The following is a 17,414-nucleotide window of genomic DNA, read 5'->3' as shown; positions in this document are numbered from 1 at the left end:
TCTGCTCTTCCGCTAATCAAGAAACTTTGATATGTTAACGGAGCAGTCTAGAGGGTGGAGTGAAACTCTACAAACAGAGGAGGAAGTGGGCTAGAGATGTCTATTTGCTGTTGGTTCTGTGCAATCTGCTCTGGAGGCAATATATTTGATGGTGTATGGATTCAAATTCAGAAATGAGAGTACAGTCAGAAACTATTCAAAATATTACAGCGGAAGGAGTGGTTGAAAGGTAGTTCCTTGAAATAACGATCTTTGTAGAACACAACTCTGGTCAAATCACTCCCCTGATAAAAATCCTCCAGTGGCTCTCCAAGTATAAGAATCCAACTTTGCATTCTCAACCCCAGGTGGTAGACTTTCTCATTCTCCTCTAGGCTTCTCTCTCTGTAGCTTGTTTCCTGTCACTCTGCAGTCTTAAGAGCTGCCACACAGGCTATTCGAAATTCCCTGAGGGTCCCATTTTCCTCTCATACCTCCTCTATAGGGACACAAACCACTGTGAAGAGTTGCAAAAGCAATGGGGAGCAATTTTTCTTAATTTGTATACCAAAAATATTGGTGAATGGAATACATAATTCTTCATATCACAATCTGATTCTTTCTCTCTATTGAATCATCTGCCCCTGGGGCTATATAACAACGTTAATTCCATTACTGCCTCACATAGTAATCATGGACACTGCAAAGGCTAATGTTTGTTACTTCTAAGAGATTCCAGGCCACACACTGCTACAAATAAAACCCTAAAGTCTTTGATCAAAGGTACGCAAATAGCATTTGAAAGAAAATTCCATCACTGTTTCGTGATAACTGTTAAGAGGAACTTACTACCAGAATTTTTTTTTTTTTAATTTCTTACAAAAGAACAATAGCAAGGAGGGATGTGGAACTGTGTACAGAATGAAAAGGCTATTGCTTACATGGCCATAGGTCCAGTAGGAGCTCTGACATCTGTTTGAAACCCCTGAACAGAAACACTCGTCACAACCTTTATGATTATCCTCTTGCAAGTTGAAGAAGCCGGATTTACAGCGACTGCAGTCCCCACCTTCAACATTCTCCTATAAATAGAAACACAGGTGCCCTTCAAGATTAAGGACTGTCTTTATTTAGTTCCGTTTAGGGAAGATACACTGTGTATTTTTCATTTTACCTCTCAACCGAATTTAAAGTATAATGATATTTTTAAAAATCTACTCAAAAGCTCCTTATTAAGCTATATCTTTTCGAACCACACTGATGGGAAGGGATATTGGATACTAATTTGTTGTAGCTTTTAGCTCCAATTTTGTTCTTCACGTATGTCAAGAGTGTGGAGTAAATACCATGATAAATACAAACAGCAAGCCATACTGACTAAAATGGAGTCAGTCTGGTTCACCATTCTCTGTTGTTGAACTACTTCTGCTTAGAACACATGATGTATGATAAAATTAGAGAATTAAACTAATGGATGTATGACAGACTGTTGATATTATACAGATGGCAAAACCCTTTCTACGTTACATAGTAAAAATTCATATATTTGAGGCAAGCATAAGAATCTGGCAAGGAGAGAAACTGGGGTGAATGGCCATAGATTCCCTTGATGGGACTAAGCAGAAAAAGAGGAAAGTTTTGCTTGGTTAATTTTCACAGCATTTCCCTTAATGCATTGGAGTAGCCAGTTAATCATATAGTAATATTGTGGGAAAAAATGAATCTCGTTCAGTGACTGCTCAGATTGGTATCATTAATTCTAGTCCCAATATCCTGAAAAATTTTTTGTGTATAGATGGGCCTCTCTACTGTGGACTCGGGCCAGAGAAAGCTGATTATCTGATGAAAAAATGGGGAAAGCTGTAATTTCTCAATGAAAAGAAGAGTTAATCTTGACTAATAACTTCTAAATAAAGGCTCCTTGCTTTCTAAGAAACATATTCTCTTACACCTGCATTGGCTCCATATCTTTCCTCTTCTTGAATTCCCTCATTACCTTAATTCTGAAGCTTCTCCTTAGAGGTCTTCTCTCTCAACTGTGTTCCCATAGCCCTTTATACATTGCTCTATGATAACCACCAAAAAAGCATAGCTATATCTTCCAGGATTGTTCGCTCCAGTTGTATACCATAATCTATTCAGAGGTAGAAACCTTATCCTACTCATTTTTATAGTATCAGAAAATAGTACAACACGGAGCACTAGCTAAATAAAATTTTATTAAACTTAAATGAATCTCTTGGTGGTTGTGTTTTTCATTCACACAAGGTGCTATGCATATAGTAGATGTTTAATAAGATTATTTTTGAATAAACCCAAATTTGGCAGAAGATAGGGTTGATAAAATCTGAAAACATAGGAGAAAAAATAGAAGAGAGGACAAGAAAGAGTGTGAAAAAAGTGAACTTTGTAAGAATAAACAAATAAAGTGGTTCTCCTTGTATCCAAGAGAACAATGCATTTGAAAGTCACTTTTTGACTGTTAATTTTTATGACCCACTTGGGACCACAATCACTTCTATATTCCTGGGAACCTAAACAAAGGGGTGTCTCATGACCTGTGTTCACATGTCAAATTTCAACGTCTTGATATATACACAAATTGAAATCATTGCTACTGACATTCTTTCCAGTTTTTACTGCTAAGGTAGATTTCAGATAGTTTGAGATAATAAATGTCAGCAAAACTAATCAAACTAATTTCAGACCTGTGGTGACAAATAAGTCCCCAAAGCCCTGAAGCTGGGAGACTCTTCAGAAGAGTACACAGGCAGGAAAGATGAAATATCACTACAATTATAATTTAGTTTATCCCATTGAGGACACAGTGCAGCTGTTCTGTACACTGTGTTCTCATGCACTTGGTCTAATCTACTTTTCGTTTACTCTAATTTGAAAGCTTGTACAACTACTGTGAGATTCAGACTGAGTTCAACAATTTGAAATTTTCAGACATTAGTTACATATTCCTGATCTCTATTTAACCTGGTAAAATAACCTTGAAAAATATGATTAAATGGTTTCAATATTCAATTTATGAATAACCAGAAGCAACGCATTAGAGTAGGGATTCTAGAGACTATGAAGATGGATAGGTCAAGGTATCTGTCTTTGTTTATTTTAATATGCAATTTATTGCCAAATTGGTTTCCATATAACACCCAGTGTTCCTTCCAACAGGTGCCCTCCTCAATGCCCATCACCCACCCTCCCTTCCCTCCCACCCCCCATCAACCCTCAGTTTATTCTCAGTTTTTAAGAGTCTCTTATGGTTTGGCTCCTGCCCTCTCTTTTTTTTTTTTTTTTTCCCAATGTATGTGTCTTTAAAGGCCAACATCTAGAGCTGAGTAAAATGATACATTTACAATCCACCAGAAAGCAAGGCAGAATAGGATCATGCAACTCATTAATCAATTAAATTATGGGAACACAGAAGGAGGGACTAATTGTGCTATGAAGGCTTGAGGACGCTTTGTGGCAGGAGTGAAATTTGACCTGAATTTTGAAACATGGTTTAAAAATTCAACCTATTGGAGGAGATAAAATGAGAGACCCATGTTAGCAATGATATTGGAAACAATAAATAATTCAAAGAGTAGAAGGTTCATTCATCATTTATGCTTTCAAAACAAACATACTGGGGGCGCCTGGGTGGTTCAGTCGGTTAAGCCTCTGACTGTGGCTCAGGTCATGATTTCACAATTCTTGAGATCAAGCCCCACATCAGGTTCTGTTTGTGCTCACAGCTCAGAGCCTAGAGCCTACTTCAGATTCTGTGTCTCTCTGTCTCTCTACCCCTCCCCCACTCGCACTCTGTCTCTCTCTCTCTCAAAAATAAACATTAAAAAAAATACTGAATATTTCTGGATGCAAAGCACTGGTTGGGGACTTGGCTTCCAGTGTCCCTGCCTGCATATAATGAACTTTTAAGGCTACTCCTGAAGAGATAGGGACCTTTTCCCTTAGGAATTAAGTTATTCAGCAGGAGGTAAATTACCAGAACTATACCTGAGGCACTTAAGTTGGCAAGAACCAGCAAAATGGCTATGAAATGGGAAACACTGGTACAAAGAACTCTCTCATGGTGCAGTAAAGGGTTAATTCAATACATTTGGAGTGCTCAAACCCTGAAGATACTGAACTGAAAAGACTGTCCCTTCACCAGCTCCTGGGAGATAACCTATAAGCCCTTGTAATATTCTGTGTGATAAAAATAGCTTTGTATACCCGGGACCAGGGGTCACACCAGATAATTTATGCTAACAATTGATTCATGGTGAATGTCTTCTGTTGTTTGCCTGGAACCCTGCACCACATTTATTAGCTCACAATGCAATTTATGGTGAATGCCTAGTTTTGTCCACCAGACGCCATGAGCTACACTGTATCTCTAGGAGTACTGGAGACTGGTCAGTCATAGGAGTGCTCCATTATCTGTGTAATTGACCTCCCAATAAAAACCCTGAACAGGAAGACTTGGGTGAGTTTCCTTGGTTGGGAATACTTCCTAAGTGTTGTCGTACATCGTTGCTGGGAGAAATACTCTCTGTATGATGCAACTGGGAAGGATAAATGGAAATTTGCACTTGGTGACTTCTAGACTCTTCCCTATGCTCCTTTGTCCTTGCTGATTTTAATCAATATTCTTTTATTGTAAAAAACCATTACCATGAGTGTAACAACTTTTCAGAATCCTATGAGTCCTTCTAGTGAATCATTGAAAATGAGTGTGGTCTTGGGAAGCCCCAACACACTGTGGTAAAAATAATAGGGTGATTATACCTGTAAAAACACGTTACCCAGAGTAATAGTTTCTTTTGTTTATTGTGACAAATCTTCAAGCCAAAATATTTTAGACCTTTTGACAGGTCCTCAAGCTAATCCTATTCTATACCCTCATGCTCACTTCAACCCTCTTCACAAGTAATGATCCATTTCTATAAGATTTGAATAGACCTTATTTACGATTGCACAGCATGTCAGCTTATTGCCACAGCTTTAAGTTTCTAGACTCCTACTTGTTTAGTCTTGAGTCTACACCATATTTTTTTCTTTAGTGAGTGATAGCTCCTATTCAGATGGAGCTTGATTCATTCGATTGAAAAATGCTTGGTTCTGATTGTTCTCAGGGTCTTCAACAGATAAATATTAAGCCAAAAGTAAATAGTAAATATGGTGAACATAGTACCTACTTATATATGTGTCCTCATGGTCTAATTAAAAGGGCGTTTTGAGGCTGGCAGGAAGACGAAGTATTGGTGACAAAATATTTTTAGATCATCAGAACTCTGCTTTCAGGTCATGTCTCAACTTGTATAGAATTAATTAGTTATATTAGGTTCTACTTCCTTTTTCCTTTTCCAATCTCCCTTGAGAGAGTATATCTAAGTAATGTCTTATTTAAGGATTGTGTTTCCAAAGTTTTCTTTAAAACAACATAAGCTTCAAAACAGTGAATACTAGAAGAAATCACAATTTGATATTTAATATATTTTAAAGGGGCACAATTCCAACACAAAGGTATAATGTTACAGGACTTATATTGAACCTTCATAGAGACAAGTTCCCCACCTCCTGGTAGCGTGCTAACATATACAGTCTTGACCGCTTGGGTCTCAATTCTTTTTATGGGTTCCCAGGTACATAATTGCTTTTTCAAAACTTCTTTGTTATTCGTCAACAATGCCATCCATGAAGCAGCCCTGATTGTAGTCTTGATTCATTTTTGGAAGATTCTTTTGATATGAATGGTCCAGGACTTAAATTTTTGATTCTCAGATTGAGAGTGAGTCATTTGCTTTATGGGTAAATTTCTTGAGCAATTTAATTCACTATGGTGTCAATGTTACATTATTAAAACCTCTATCCATTATTTCTCACTATTCCTTTATTTGCTATTATTACTCACTCATTATCAAATCATAGGTGAGCTACTACATATAAAGCATTATATGAGAAGCCAGAGGAAATAGAAAAATGCCTTCAGGAGAATTATAGCAAAGGAAGTAAGAGTAAGGGGAAACACGTTGACTACAAGGTAGAAGGAAGTCCCTTCCCTAAAAGGGTTACTGAGTATTTGCCCTGAGTCAGACACTGGATTCATCACTACAGTCCTCTATGCTTCTGAAGTAAAAATAAGACAGGTGTGAAAGAAATTGATCTTCAATATCTAATGATGGTGAGTTTGCAACTTCCAGCCTAAATGCTCTTTTAGTCATTATGAGATTTCTCTCCCTTTTAGCTATTATTCTATCACTCCTTTGTACTAATCAACTTCGAAAAGAGTTAACATATAATTTCATAAAATTTTTAAAGGTTGTTCTGTTCAAACAAAAGGGAGTCTAATCTACCCTTTCTCAGCATTCATTCAAACGGACAGCTCTTGTCAATCCAGTAAATGTATAATATATTATTTATTTAGAGTCAAATTTATTGATCATTTTTACATCTAAACGTATGACACAGGTAATTTCCAGAATGCTCCAGACTTCCATCCTAGAGATTAATGTTCCCTTATATCACCATATTGTCTTAAAACCAAATATTCTACTTTCTTGGTTTCTAAACCATTATTCTAATTGGTTATATTAAAATAACTAAATAACAACTAATAATAGTCAATTATTTTTCCATGATAAATAATTAATCCATATAATAGTTTTATCCTCTTATATATGGTGATAATAAAAAAAAAAGTGCAATTTCACTTTAGACCAGTGGTTCTCAACCTAGATTTTATTATCAAGCCCCTAAGGAGCATCTTTCATTATTTTTTTTTTCATAATCATCCTTACCATGAAATCTTAAGTCCACAGATATACTCTATGTACAAATACACTGTATGAATATGTTTGCCGTATACATAAAATGAAAATGGTACTTCAACCCCTCTTAGAACCAATTTTCATCGCTTTAGGGAGAAAAGTGTGCTTTAGACACATATTTCTACAGAATATATTTAGCTGAGTATATAATTAGATATGTTGTGGCCATCCTACAAAATATTCATAATAACTGCCCTATTTCCTTTGGTACTCTTTTCCTCTGAAAACATAGTTGAATTAGTAAAACCTTATAAGGTTCTTTTTTCTTAAAGTCAGATACTGTTGGGTTGACACCAATTTTCTTTTTGCTAGAGTTTCCTCAACACAGCGTCTCTCTAGAGAAATGGAGTCACAATCGCTTCCCTGCCTCCATTCTCATGAAGCCGCCTTCTTACAAATTAGGTACAACTTCAGCAGTACATGTTTAACTGTGATTGTTAGTCAACTGGGAATTCTATTGACAAAGTTACCAAGAGGATCTCCAGTGACTATTTAAGTTATGTTTTGTGATAATTGCTTCAGGAATGTTGCAGTCATGCTTGTTTTGGGGGGTGTTTGTAGTCAATTACAGATTTTCCTCTGTTTTGCCCTTCATTCTAATGCATCCTAGTATTTAGAGAAGTTAACAAAAGAAGGATAATTAGCTAATCAGCACTATTTGTTGAGTGCTTACTCTTTAAGTACATTGTTCTGTGGCTAAATAATAATAAATAGTGGGTAGGTTAGGGAGACAGAGAAAAGAAAAGAAAATCATTCTCACTTTTCACAAGTTCAGCTTTTAATATCACAAAATTGATTAACATAATTTTTTTTAACTGTGGGTGTTGTAAGAGACAAATTCCTATATGAGCTTTTTTATGCTAAAAAATTTACATCTGTAGTTTAGATTCAGGATCAAATATATAAATTGAAAGCCTTTTGTAGAAATGCCCAGGGTTTGAGCCTAACAAGTTAATGAGGTGATCATTTCTGTATAGAAATGGAAAAAAGCAATATACAAAACCATTAAAAATCTTAGCACACACCACGAAAATCCAATTAGAGGAAAAGAATGAAAACTTACCTCTACTTGTAAAAAGAAATACAAATAAACAGAAAAAGTAATGAGTAGGTATTTATGATGATCCCTTATACTTGCACAAGGCTTCACTGCTATAATTTCACCGACTGAGAGCTAGGTAAGAAGGATTTAATATCCTCATTTTCTAGATTAAGAAATATGAATCAGCCAATTTAAGTGATTTTCAAATCTTCACAATTGTTTAGTTTCCTTTCTACCTTCTTTTTTATGTATGAGTTACTGTCAGCTTATTGATTGATGAAGAAAATATATAACAGATGTGAGATATTAAATAGATTGCAAGTTGTGAAGATATCATAAAGGAAAGACAAAGATGTTACAAGTGATTATGGCAGAAGCATGATATCTATGGGAGATCTAGGGTCCCAGCTTTGCTAAGAAAGGGAAGCGAGCCTTGAAAATTGCCTAGTTAAGCCAAGGGATGGGCCAGGTGTGAGGTTTTCCCACCCATCTAAATAGACTCTGAAATTCCAGAGTTAGGAAGAGCTTGGTGCCTCAAAGAATGTAAGCAAGGCTGGGAGACAGTGACTGAAGCTCAAGAAAATTCTGGGAAGAGAGCCCAAGGTCAGATCACAAAAGCTTTTGGTCCAGTAAGGACTTAACTGAAAATGCAATAAAAACCCAAAGCAAAGCACAATGAAATACACACTTTGATATCTAATCTTTTACTTCACTACTTATCTTTCTATTATAAGACTTTGATAAAAATAAAAGGACATGTTCCAACCTAGATCAAGGTCAATTTATATTATGTATCAGAGTCTGAAATCCAACTGACTTTGATAACATGACACGAAACTTCAAAAGAGCCAATTTCTAGCCTGTGGTACTTAAATACAAAAGTCGAAGAGCATTTGCATTCAAGTGACTTATATATCTGAGAATGCTTGCCTCTTTTAATGCACAAGAAGATAGAGAAATTTCAAAAATTTTAATAATGCATAAAAATTAGTAACTATTTTCATGTCTTGAGCTAGCATTGTTTTCATATTTTGAAATATAATGAGGATGGTATTCATCAATATCATTGTCTAAGCAAGAATATAACAGAAAATCTATGTGTAAAATTGATAGTAGTTGATATATATTAAAATTTTCATTTACCTCTTTTCTAATTAGATTTTATTTTCTTTTGCTTAAAGACATTTTAAATTAGGAATTATTTTAAAGCACCAGAAAAGTATGTATGACAACCAGAGGTTAAAAATATTAACATTTTTTTCATGTATGCTTCAGATATATTTTTAAAGAAATACTTAGGCACATTTGAATCTCACTTCACTTCTGTCCTGTTCCCCTTCCATTTTCTCTAGAGTTAACTACTCTTCTGAAATTTATATTTGTGTGTTTTACTCAACATAAAATTGTTTTATGTCTTACAACTTTACACAAATGATAACATGATGATATTAGTTGTCTTCACTTTACTCGAAGTTTCCGAAATTAATCAATGTTTAGACATGTGAACCTATTTCACTCACTTGAACTGTTTCTTGTGTCAGATTTTATGAATATATTACACTTCATTTTTCTTACTAATTTGTGGATATTTAGATTTTTTCTAATTTTTATTTGTATTAAATTTATTATATTATATATAATTATATATAATATTATATTATTATATAATATTATAATATATAATTATATTATATATAATTATATATAATATTATATTATTATATAATATTATAATATATAATTATATTATATATAATTATATATAATATTATATTATTATATAATATTATAATATATAATTATATATTATAATATTATATTATATAATATATACAATATATATAATTATATATTATAATATTATATTATATAATATATACAATATATATAATTATATATTATAATATTATATAATATTATAATACTATATTATTATATAATATTATATTATAATATTATATAATTATATATTATATTGTATTAAATTTATATTGTATTAAATTTATTATTTATTAAATTCATTTTTTACTTATTTAAATTTTTTTAAAAAATTAAATGTTTGTTTATTTTTGAGAGAGTGTGAGACAGAGTGTGAGCAGGGGAGGGGCAGAAAGAGAGGGAGACACAGAATCCGAAGCAGGCTCCAGGCTCTGAGCTGTCAGTACAGAGCCCAACGCAGGGCTTGAACTCACGAACTGTGAGATCATGACCTGAGCCAAAGGTGGATGCTTAACTGACTGAGTCACCCAGGCACCCCATAATTTTTTTATAACAATTTTTATTATAACAAGGAGGTATATGTTGAACATCTTTCATTTGCTTCTTTCTACAAATTGTACACGTTTCTTTCGCATGAATGTCTACAGTGGAGTTGGTGACTGATAGGACTTCATTATCTTAACAATACTAGATGCCCTATTGCCTTCCTAAGGTTGTAGTACTAATTTCCCCAAATGACAGCAGTAGTAAACATTTCCATTTCTACAGATTTTCACCAGGATTGGATAGTATTAGCTACCTCCCCATTTAAAATTTTATCTTAAAAAAAATCAAATAAAGATTTAATCTTATGTTCTTTGATAATCTCCTTAAAAAGTATTTCCATTTTAAATATGTATTTCTAGGTATCATATAGGTTTTGCTTCTTTTCTAAATATTTTCATTACATTTTATATTTAGTTATCACTGATATATAGAAATGTTATTGTGTTTTATAGGTTGATTCTTGCATTCTGCAAGCCAGTAGAACTCTCTTCTGGGTTGAATATTCTTCTTTCTAAAAAGTATATGCATTATTGAGCAGTTTTTTTCAATGAAGTTGGGCTGTGAATGGTAAACACAAGCAATAATCTGATATTTGTCTCTAGCACATAGGATAGATACATATTTGTCTCTAGTACATATGATATGTATGATAAAAATATAGGATATCTAATATATTTAACACTTTTTCGCTCAATCTTGACCAGTGGGCAGGCTTTCTACTAGGAGCTTTGGTGGTGAATTTCTTTTTTATATTCTTCAAACAGAAAATGTATAATTTTCTTTAACTCTTGACAATTCTTCTCTCCATAATGTCTTGGATATTCTTTCTCCCCTATTTCATCTAATAATCTCTTCTGTGGTGATTGCTGCTAAACTTACGTTGAATTTTATCCTTCCATTAGCCATGCCACTTAGGATCTCATATTTTTATTTCTTTACCTCTCTATGTCAATTTATAGGTAATTTCCTCAGGTCTGGATTTCTAATTCTTTATTAAGCAGTTTCTAAACCTTTGCTCAGCCCATTCACTGAATTTTAAATTTCAACTATATGCAACTTTTTATTTCTAGAAGTAGATATTGACTTCTTTTCCAAAGCTTGTATTGTTTTTTTCCTATTCTTTTTGTTATTGTTTTATGTTTGAATCATATTTTTATGATTATGTATTTTCCACATATTTTTATGATTTTTATCAGATAAAAATCATGATAAAAATCATAAAAATATGCTCATATATTCTTATGTTTATACATTCTTTCAGATTATCTGATTCTTTCTAGTTCTTAGTGTACAAACATTCCGACTTTTGTGGCTTCTGATTTCATTTTGTAGTTATTTTCCTTTTGTGCAGTACACGCTTTTATGGTGAGCTCAATATCAGGTGAGGCTATACTCTCTTTCCTATGGGGATACCACTCACCTGACTTGTTGAAAATTTTTAGAATAAAGGGAGAATAAAACTGACCCTGTTCCCATGAAAGACACAGGTTTGGGTGTTTGATTCCTCACCACACACTAATTTTTCTTTACCTAGAGCCCCAAAGGAAAAAGAAAGTGACTATTGCCACTTCCAGCTTGCAGGTGGAATTTTCTAGTGCCTATTTCACTGTCAGGGGACAATTCCAGAGTCTAAGCTTAAGTGAATTCTGTTTTAATTTCTCTCTGTGATTCCAAATCCTAATGTCAATTCCCAGAGAGGCCATTCAAACTCCAAACTTTAACCCGCATTTTTGGATTAAGACCTTCCTTGCTCAGCTTTGCTTGGGTTTATGCTTAACTTAGATTTCCCTTTAAAAGGGGAGCTTTCCCTCCCTTTAACTTATAATTCCTAACATCGAGGGCTTTCCCTTTCTTTCCTGCATCAACATGATTACAAATTTATTTTCTTTGTTTCATCCAGCATACTTATATTTAAAGTGCCAGAAGTGGTGCCCATTTTTCTCAGTATGATATTTTACCAGAGTGCTAAAAATTTCAAAGTTATAATAGAAATAGGGGAGCCTGGGTGGCTTAGTCAGTTAAGCATCTGACTCTCTATTAAGATTCAGGTCATGATCTCACAGTCGTGAGATCAAGCCCCGTGTCTGGCTCTGTGCTGACAGTGCAGAGCCTGCTTGGGATTCTCTCTGTCCCTTTCTCTCTGCCCCTCCCCCACTCACTCTCTCTGTCTCTCTCAAAAATAAATAAACTTAAAAAATAGAAGTTTTAAAAGTTATAATAGAAATATATTTAGACTTAAGACCTTATAACAAAGTGCTTTCTTAAAAGATCTACCTACTTCATTAAGTATGATACTTTTTCCTAATAAAAATTATGAAAAACTATTACATGTAATAGTGTAACGGAATAAATGTGCATATGTTTACTGGTTAATATGCATTTTGGAAATGAGCCCTTACATAGATCTCATTCTAATTCTATTTGAATTTAAATCTCCAGTATCTTAGCTGCTCAATACAGTACTATTTGTTAAATGCCACTTTGATCGATCCATGTTGTTTTAATCAACTGACACACCTATATCAAATCATTTTTATGTAAAACAGAACAAGCTACCACATTTCCTTCTACATTAATAAATATCTGTTCGCTATTTAAATTATATGTATATCTTATTGGAACACTGGGTATTTATTATTTTTATAAACAAGGGGCTATAGGTAATTAATTATAGCACATTACATGCATACATATTATATGATTCATTTTCTATATGCATATAGTGATTTTTTTAATTATGTAGGTGTCTATTAAAACCTGTTTTTTACAAGTTTTTACCCTAAAAAATTTAGTTTATAAGAGCTTATAATCATCCATTTGAAGTACCACACAGTTGAAAGGCAACTCGTGTAATGATGCTATTCACTTAATTGTTCATTCGCTTATGTTTTCTTAATTGCTATATATAGTGGTTGGGTTTTTTTTTAATTTCTTTTTTAACGTTTTATTTATTTTTGAGACAGGGAGAGACAGAGCATGAACAGGGTCAGAGACAGGGAGATACCGAATCTGAAACAGGCTCCAGTCTCCGAGCTGTCAGCACAGAGCCCAATGTGGAGCTCGAACCCATGAACTGTGAGATCATCACCTGAACCGAAGTTACATGCTTAACCAGCTGAGCCAACCAGGCACCCCTTGTGTTATACTTTAATGTTTGCATGCACATGCACACATACAACAAACGTGAGCATATAATTTATAGCTTCCTAGGTAAGACTAATGAATGAATAAAAATTCTTCATAAGGTTCCAGCCATGATTGAGAACAACAAAAAAAATGAGTAACATTCATTTTTATATCAGTATGACATTCTAACGTTTTCAATGGATTTTTCATTCTCTAAACTAATGTAGATAACATTGTTTAATTCCAGTGTTTTGGAACTGATTGCTATAGCTACAGGAAATCAATTCTATCATTTTAGACTTGTGCATGCCTCCATTTCCTCTATGTGTATAAGCTGTAGCTGTAATGTATCCCTTGGCATTAACATGATGAGCTATTAGGCTGGGGGTATGTACAACAAATAAAGTCATATTTCTGAAAGTACTCTTGGGAGGAAATACTGAGGCTTTAATCAATTCCACTATGGCTTCTTACATTTTTGCTAATAAAACAGAAGAATTTGAATATGGTATTTGCTGACAATCTGGGTTTAAACTTCAGAAGATTACTCAAAAGTCTGGAATACAACCTTGGACGAATTATTTTCAAAATTAAATACAAAGCTATGGTATATTTGAATGTACAGTAGTTTTTCAGGCTTGCTATTTGTTGTGCTGTCTATTTTTAAGTCAACAGACTAGATGGGTAATGGGAGAAAAGTGGTTTTGCTATAAAATGTCACCTATTCTTAAGGTGACCTGGCCTTCATGCGTTTGCAGGTTTTTAGACAAATGGGAGGTGCCTTGCAGCAGTGAGCCTGGTTGTAAAGACACATGAGTGCCAAATATAAAATAGTGGAGGTTTACAGGAGAAGTTGTTACAATTTGCTTAATGCCAACAGACGCAGAAGAACAGAGAAACAAAGGAAAGTGACCTTCTGTCTTGACAGTGGACATTACCAGAATGTATAACGCACCTTGCAGTTACAGGGTCCAAAACAAGGGTCCTCATTTGCGCTCCCTGCGCCACTGCAGTTACAGGGTTTGCAGTCTGGGTAGCCAGTGTAGCCCCTGGCACATCGATCACAACTCACGCCTCTGAAGCCAGGTTTGCAATGACAAGACCCAGGTGCCAGACCTAAGGGAAGACAAGGCACATACGAACACTTCAAAAACAAATAATCTTGTTCCTGAGGTTTTAATTATAGTAACGTTTAGATTCTATTTTGACACAAACGTTAGAAAACTGATGTATATCAGTAAAGAAAAGAGAAAATCAAAAGGCATAAGGCTCACTTAGAAGCTGGCTACAATTCGCTAACACAGCATTTTGGGGTATCATTGAAGATGTTAAGAATAATAATAATAATAAAAGATAAAATCTCAAAGCATCTACCAAAACTAATGTCACAGAAAAACTGTCACAATGATCAAGGACTAATTTCCATAACTGACTGAGGACACTCGATGAAGAATAAGCAGTGACTTGTGATACCTGTTGGTTCATAACTCAGACTACCATGAGATGGAAACTGCCTGGGGAGCAAAAATATACTTAAACCAAAAATAAAAAAAACCCAATAATCTAAGTATGACATAACTGAGTATAACAAAACAAAAAGACTGAGAGTTCATGTGAATAGACATTTTGAGGGTAAGGGAGGAGGGGCATGAAAGCAGTTTAAATTTACTTTTTCTTTTTAAATAGAGAAATGCAGAAGACAATTTTTATTCTTGTCTTTGATTAGAAAATAGAAAAATACAGATGAGTAAATACAAGTTTCTGACTTTCAGAATCTGGAAAAATATAAGAGCAAATCGATAAAATATAGCCCACTCAAAAAAGGAAAGGAGGGGAAAAGCAAGCAAAGAAATGTTACAATGTGAAAGCACACAGAAGGACAGAAAGACTGTCAGACCCACACGCCAACCATGTGTAAATTTCATGGTCTTACTGCTGATATTAAAACTATGTGTATGGGGGCGCCTGGATGGCTCTGTTGGTTAAATGGCCGACGTCGGCTCAGGTCATGATCTCACGGTTTGTGAGTTAAAATCCCTCATTGGGCTCTGTGCTCATGTCTCAGAGCCTGGAGCCTGCTTTACATTCTGTATCTCCTTCTCTCTCAGCCCCTCCCCTGCTCATGCTCTGTCTCTCTGTGTCTCCCAAAAATAATAAAATAAAACATTAAAAAATTAAAAATAAAAATTACATGTGTGTAATGTTCAGAAGAGATACATAAAATGATAAGAAATATTAAAAGTGAAAGAATGTTAATCTACATTAGGAAAGCATACAGAAATGTAAAAACAGTTGTAGTGTTAGTAATGGCCAAAGTAGAATTCAATTAAAATAGATTCATTAGGACAAGCTTTCATTTTACACTGATGAAGATGCAATAAAAAACACATTAAGTTATATTTATACACCATAGAAGCACTGATTTTAAGTACAAAAATATATAGACAACAGAAGATTTGGGGGCTCAAAAAGAAACTGGCCAAAAATCACTGGCTAAGAATATTAACCTACCCACTTCAAATATTTGCAGATGGATTAGAAAAAAAAAAAAAAGACATAGAAAAATGTGAATAATCTATTGTTGAATTACACATTATATGGTTATAAATACCTATTGTAGCTTCTCATTAACTAACTATAGAAAGTTTCAATTTCCCAAAGCAGAAATTATCAGTCTTGTTTTCTTAACATAAATTAATACTTCTACATTCATAACATATGTCATAATAAATTAGTATTACATTAATTCTAAACATCAACATGTTAATAGAATCTTAATCAAAATTCAATCACTCTAAAAGTTAATAAATAAATATTTCTCCTTATAACTCTTGGGTAAAAGAAAAAATCAAGACTTCAATTGCAGATTAAATAATTTTCTAAATAGAATATAACAGCTGTGAGAAAGAAATTTAACAATGTTTATGGGATATAGAAAAAACAGTTGCTTAAAGTAAACTTTTAAGCTTACATACTTACATTCTTAGAAAATAATGTACACAAATTAAAATTTAATTCATGTAATAATAAAAAAAGAAAAAAAACAATATGACCACTATAGGAAAGAAGGAAGATTTGAAAAATAAAGAAAAAGAAAGTAAGGCAAAAAGAGAACCTTAAAGATAATTAAATATATCAAAAGAGGACAAATGATCAAAGAATTACCACAAAAAGTTATGGTACCAGTTAGTTATTACAGAGTGTTTTCAAAGTTTAAAAATGTGGAAAGCTATGTAATTTAGTCTATGAAGCTAGTAAAAACTTGGTATCAAAATCTAGCAAAGATAACCATAAAAAAACATAATAACAGCTAACAATTAAATAGATTAGTTTAAATTTAATGGATCATGAAATAGTGATTTAAGCTTTTATGTAATATGATAAAGATACCAAAGATGAAATACATAATAAAAAATGTCTGAATACTGGAGAGAAGGAAGGAGGTGGCATAAATGAAATATTTGTCTTTTCTTTTAATTAAAAAAACATTTAATGTTTATTTATTTTTGAGAGGAAGAAAGAGTGAGAGTGGGGAAGGGACTGAGAGAGAGGGAGACACAGAATGTGAAGCAGGCTCCAGTCTCTGAGCTGTCAGCACAGAGCCCGATGAGGGGCTCAATTTCACAAACCATGAGATCATGACCTGAGCTGAAGTCGACGCTTAACTAACTGAGTCAACCAGGGGCCCCAAAACATTTGTCTTTTAAGATGGAGAGTCAATAGGCAGTATTTAATGGTGATGAAAATGCTAAGAATATTATTTAGATATTGTTTGTAAGATAAGTTCTTCCAGAAGAACTTAGTAGAAGAAATGTCTCAGTGTGATTAAATTTGTAAACGAGATGGGGGATGAATAAATTGAAGAGGATGCTATTGCTATTTATTTTATTCTCTTCCTTATCATCAAAATCTCATTTTTACTATGTATTGTTTTCATAATAATTGAAAAAAAAATTTGTTTAATGTTTATTTATTTTTGCGAGAGAGACAGGGAGAAAGTGCAAGTAGGGGAGGGACAGAGAGAAAGGAGGAAAGAGAGAATCCCAAACAGGCTCTGAGCCATCAGCACAGAGACTGATGAAGGGCTCAAACTCACAAGCCGTGAAATCATGACGTGAGTGGAAATCAAGAGTCAGATGCTTAACTGACTAAGCCACCCAGGCACCCCTAATTGAAAA

The 17,414-nt window shown here is 33.8% G+C and overlaps 1 protein-coding gene across 4 annotated transcripts in view; it reads right to left on the bottom strand.

Annotated features, from left to right (window-relative positions):
• The window catches only part of LAMA2 (laminin subunit alpha 2), a 609,036-nt gene that overhangs the window by 332,097 nt on the left and 259,525 nt on the right, over positions 1 to 17,414 (bottom strand). For all 4 annotated transcript variants that reach the window (XM_042939791.1, XM_042939793.1, XM_042939792.1 and 1 more), the window contains 2 exons: positions 14,192 to 14,352; positions 921 to 1,061 (listed from right to left, as the gene is read on the bottom strand). In XM_042939791.1, coding sequence (XP_042795725.1) covers positions 921 to 1,061; positions 14,192 to 14,352 — 302 coding nt within the window. The remainder of the gene's footprint in view (positions 1 to 920; positions 1,062 to 14,191; positions 14,353 to 17,414) is intronic.

The sequence above is a fragment of the Panthera leo genome, chromosome B2 (assembly GCF_018350215.1).
Source record: "Panthera leo isolate Ple1 chromosome B2, P.leo_Ple1_pat1.1, whole genome shotgun sequence".
Classification (NCBI taxonomy): Eukaryota; Metazoa; Chordata; class Mammalia; order Carnivora; family Felidae; genus Panthera; species Panthera leo.
The sequence above is the reverse complement of the archived record's forward strand: the minus strand, read 5'-3'. Positions and strand labels throughout refer to the sequence as shown.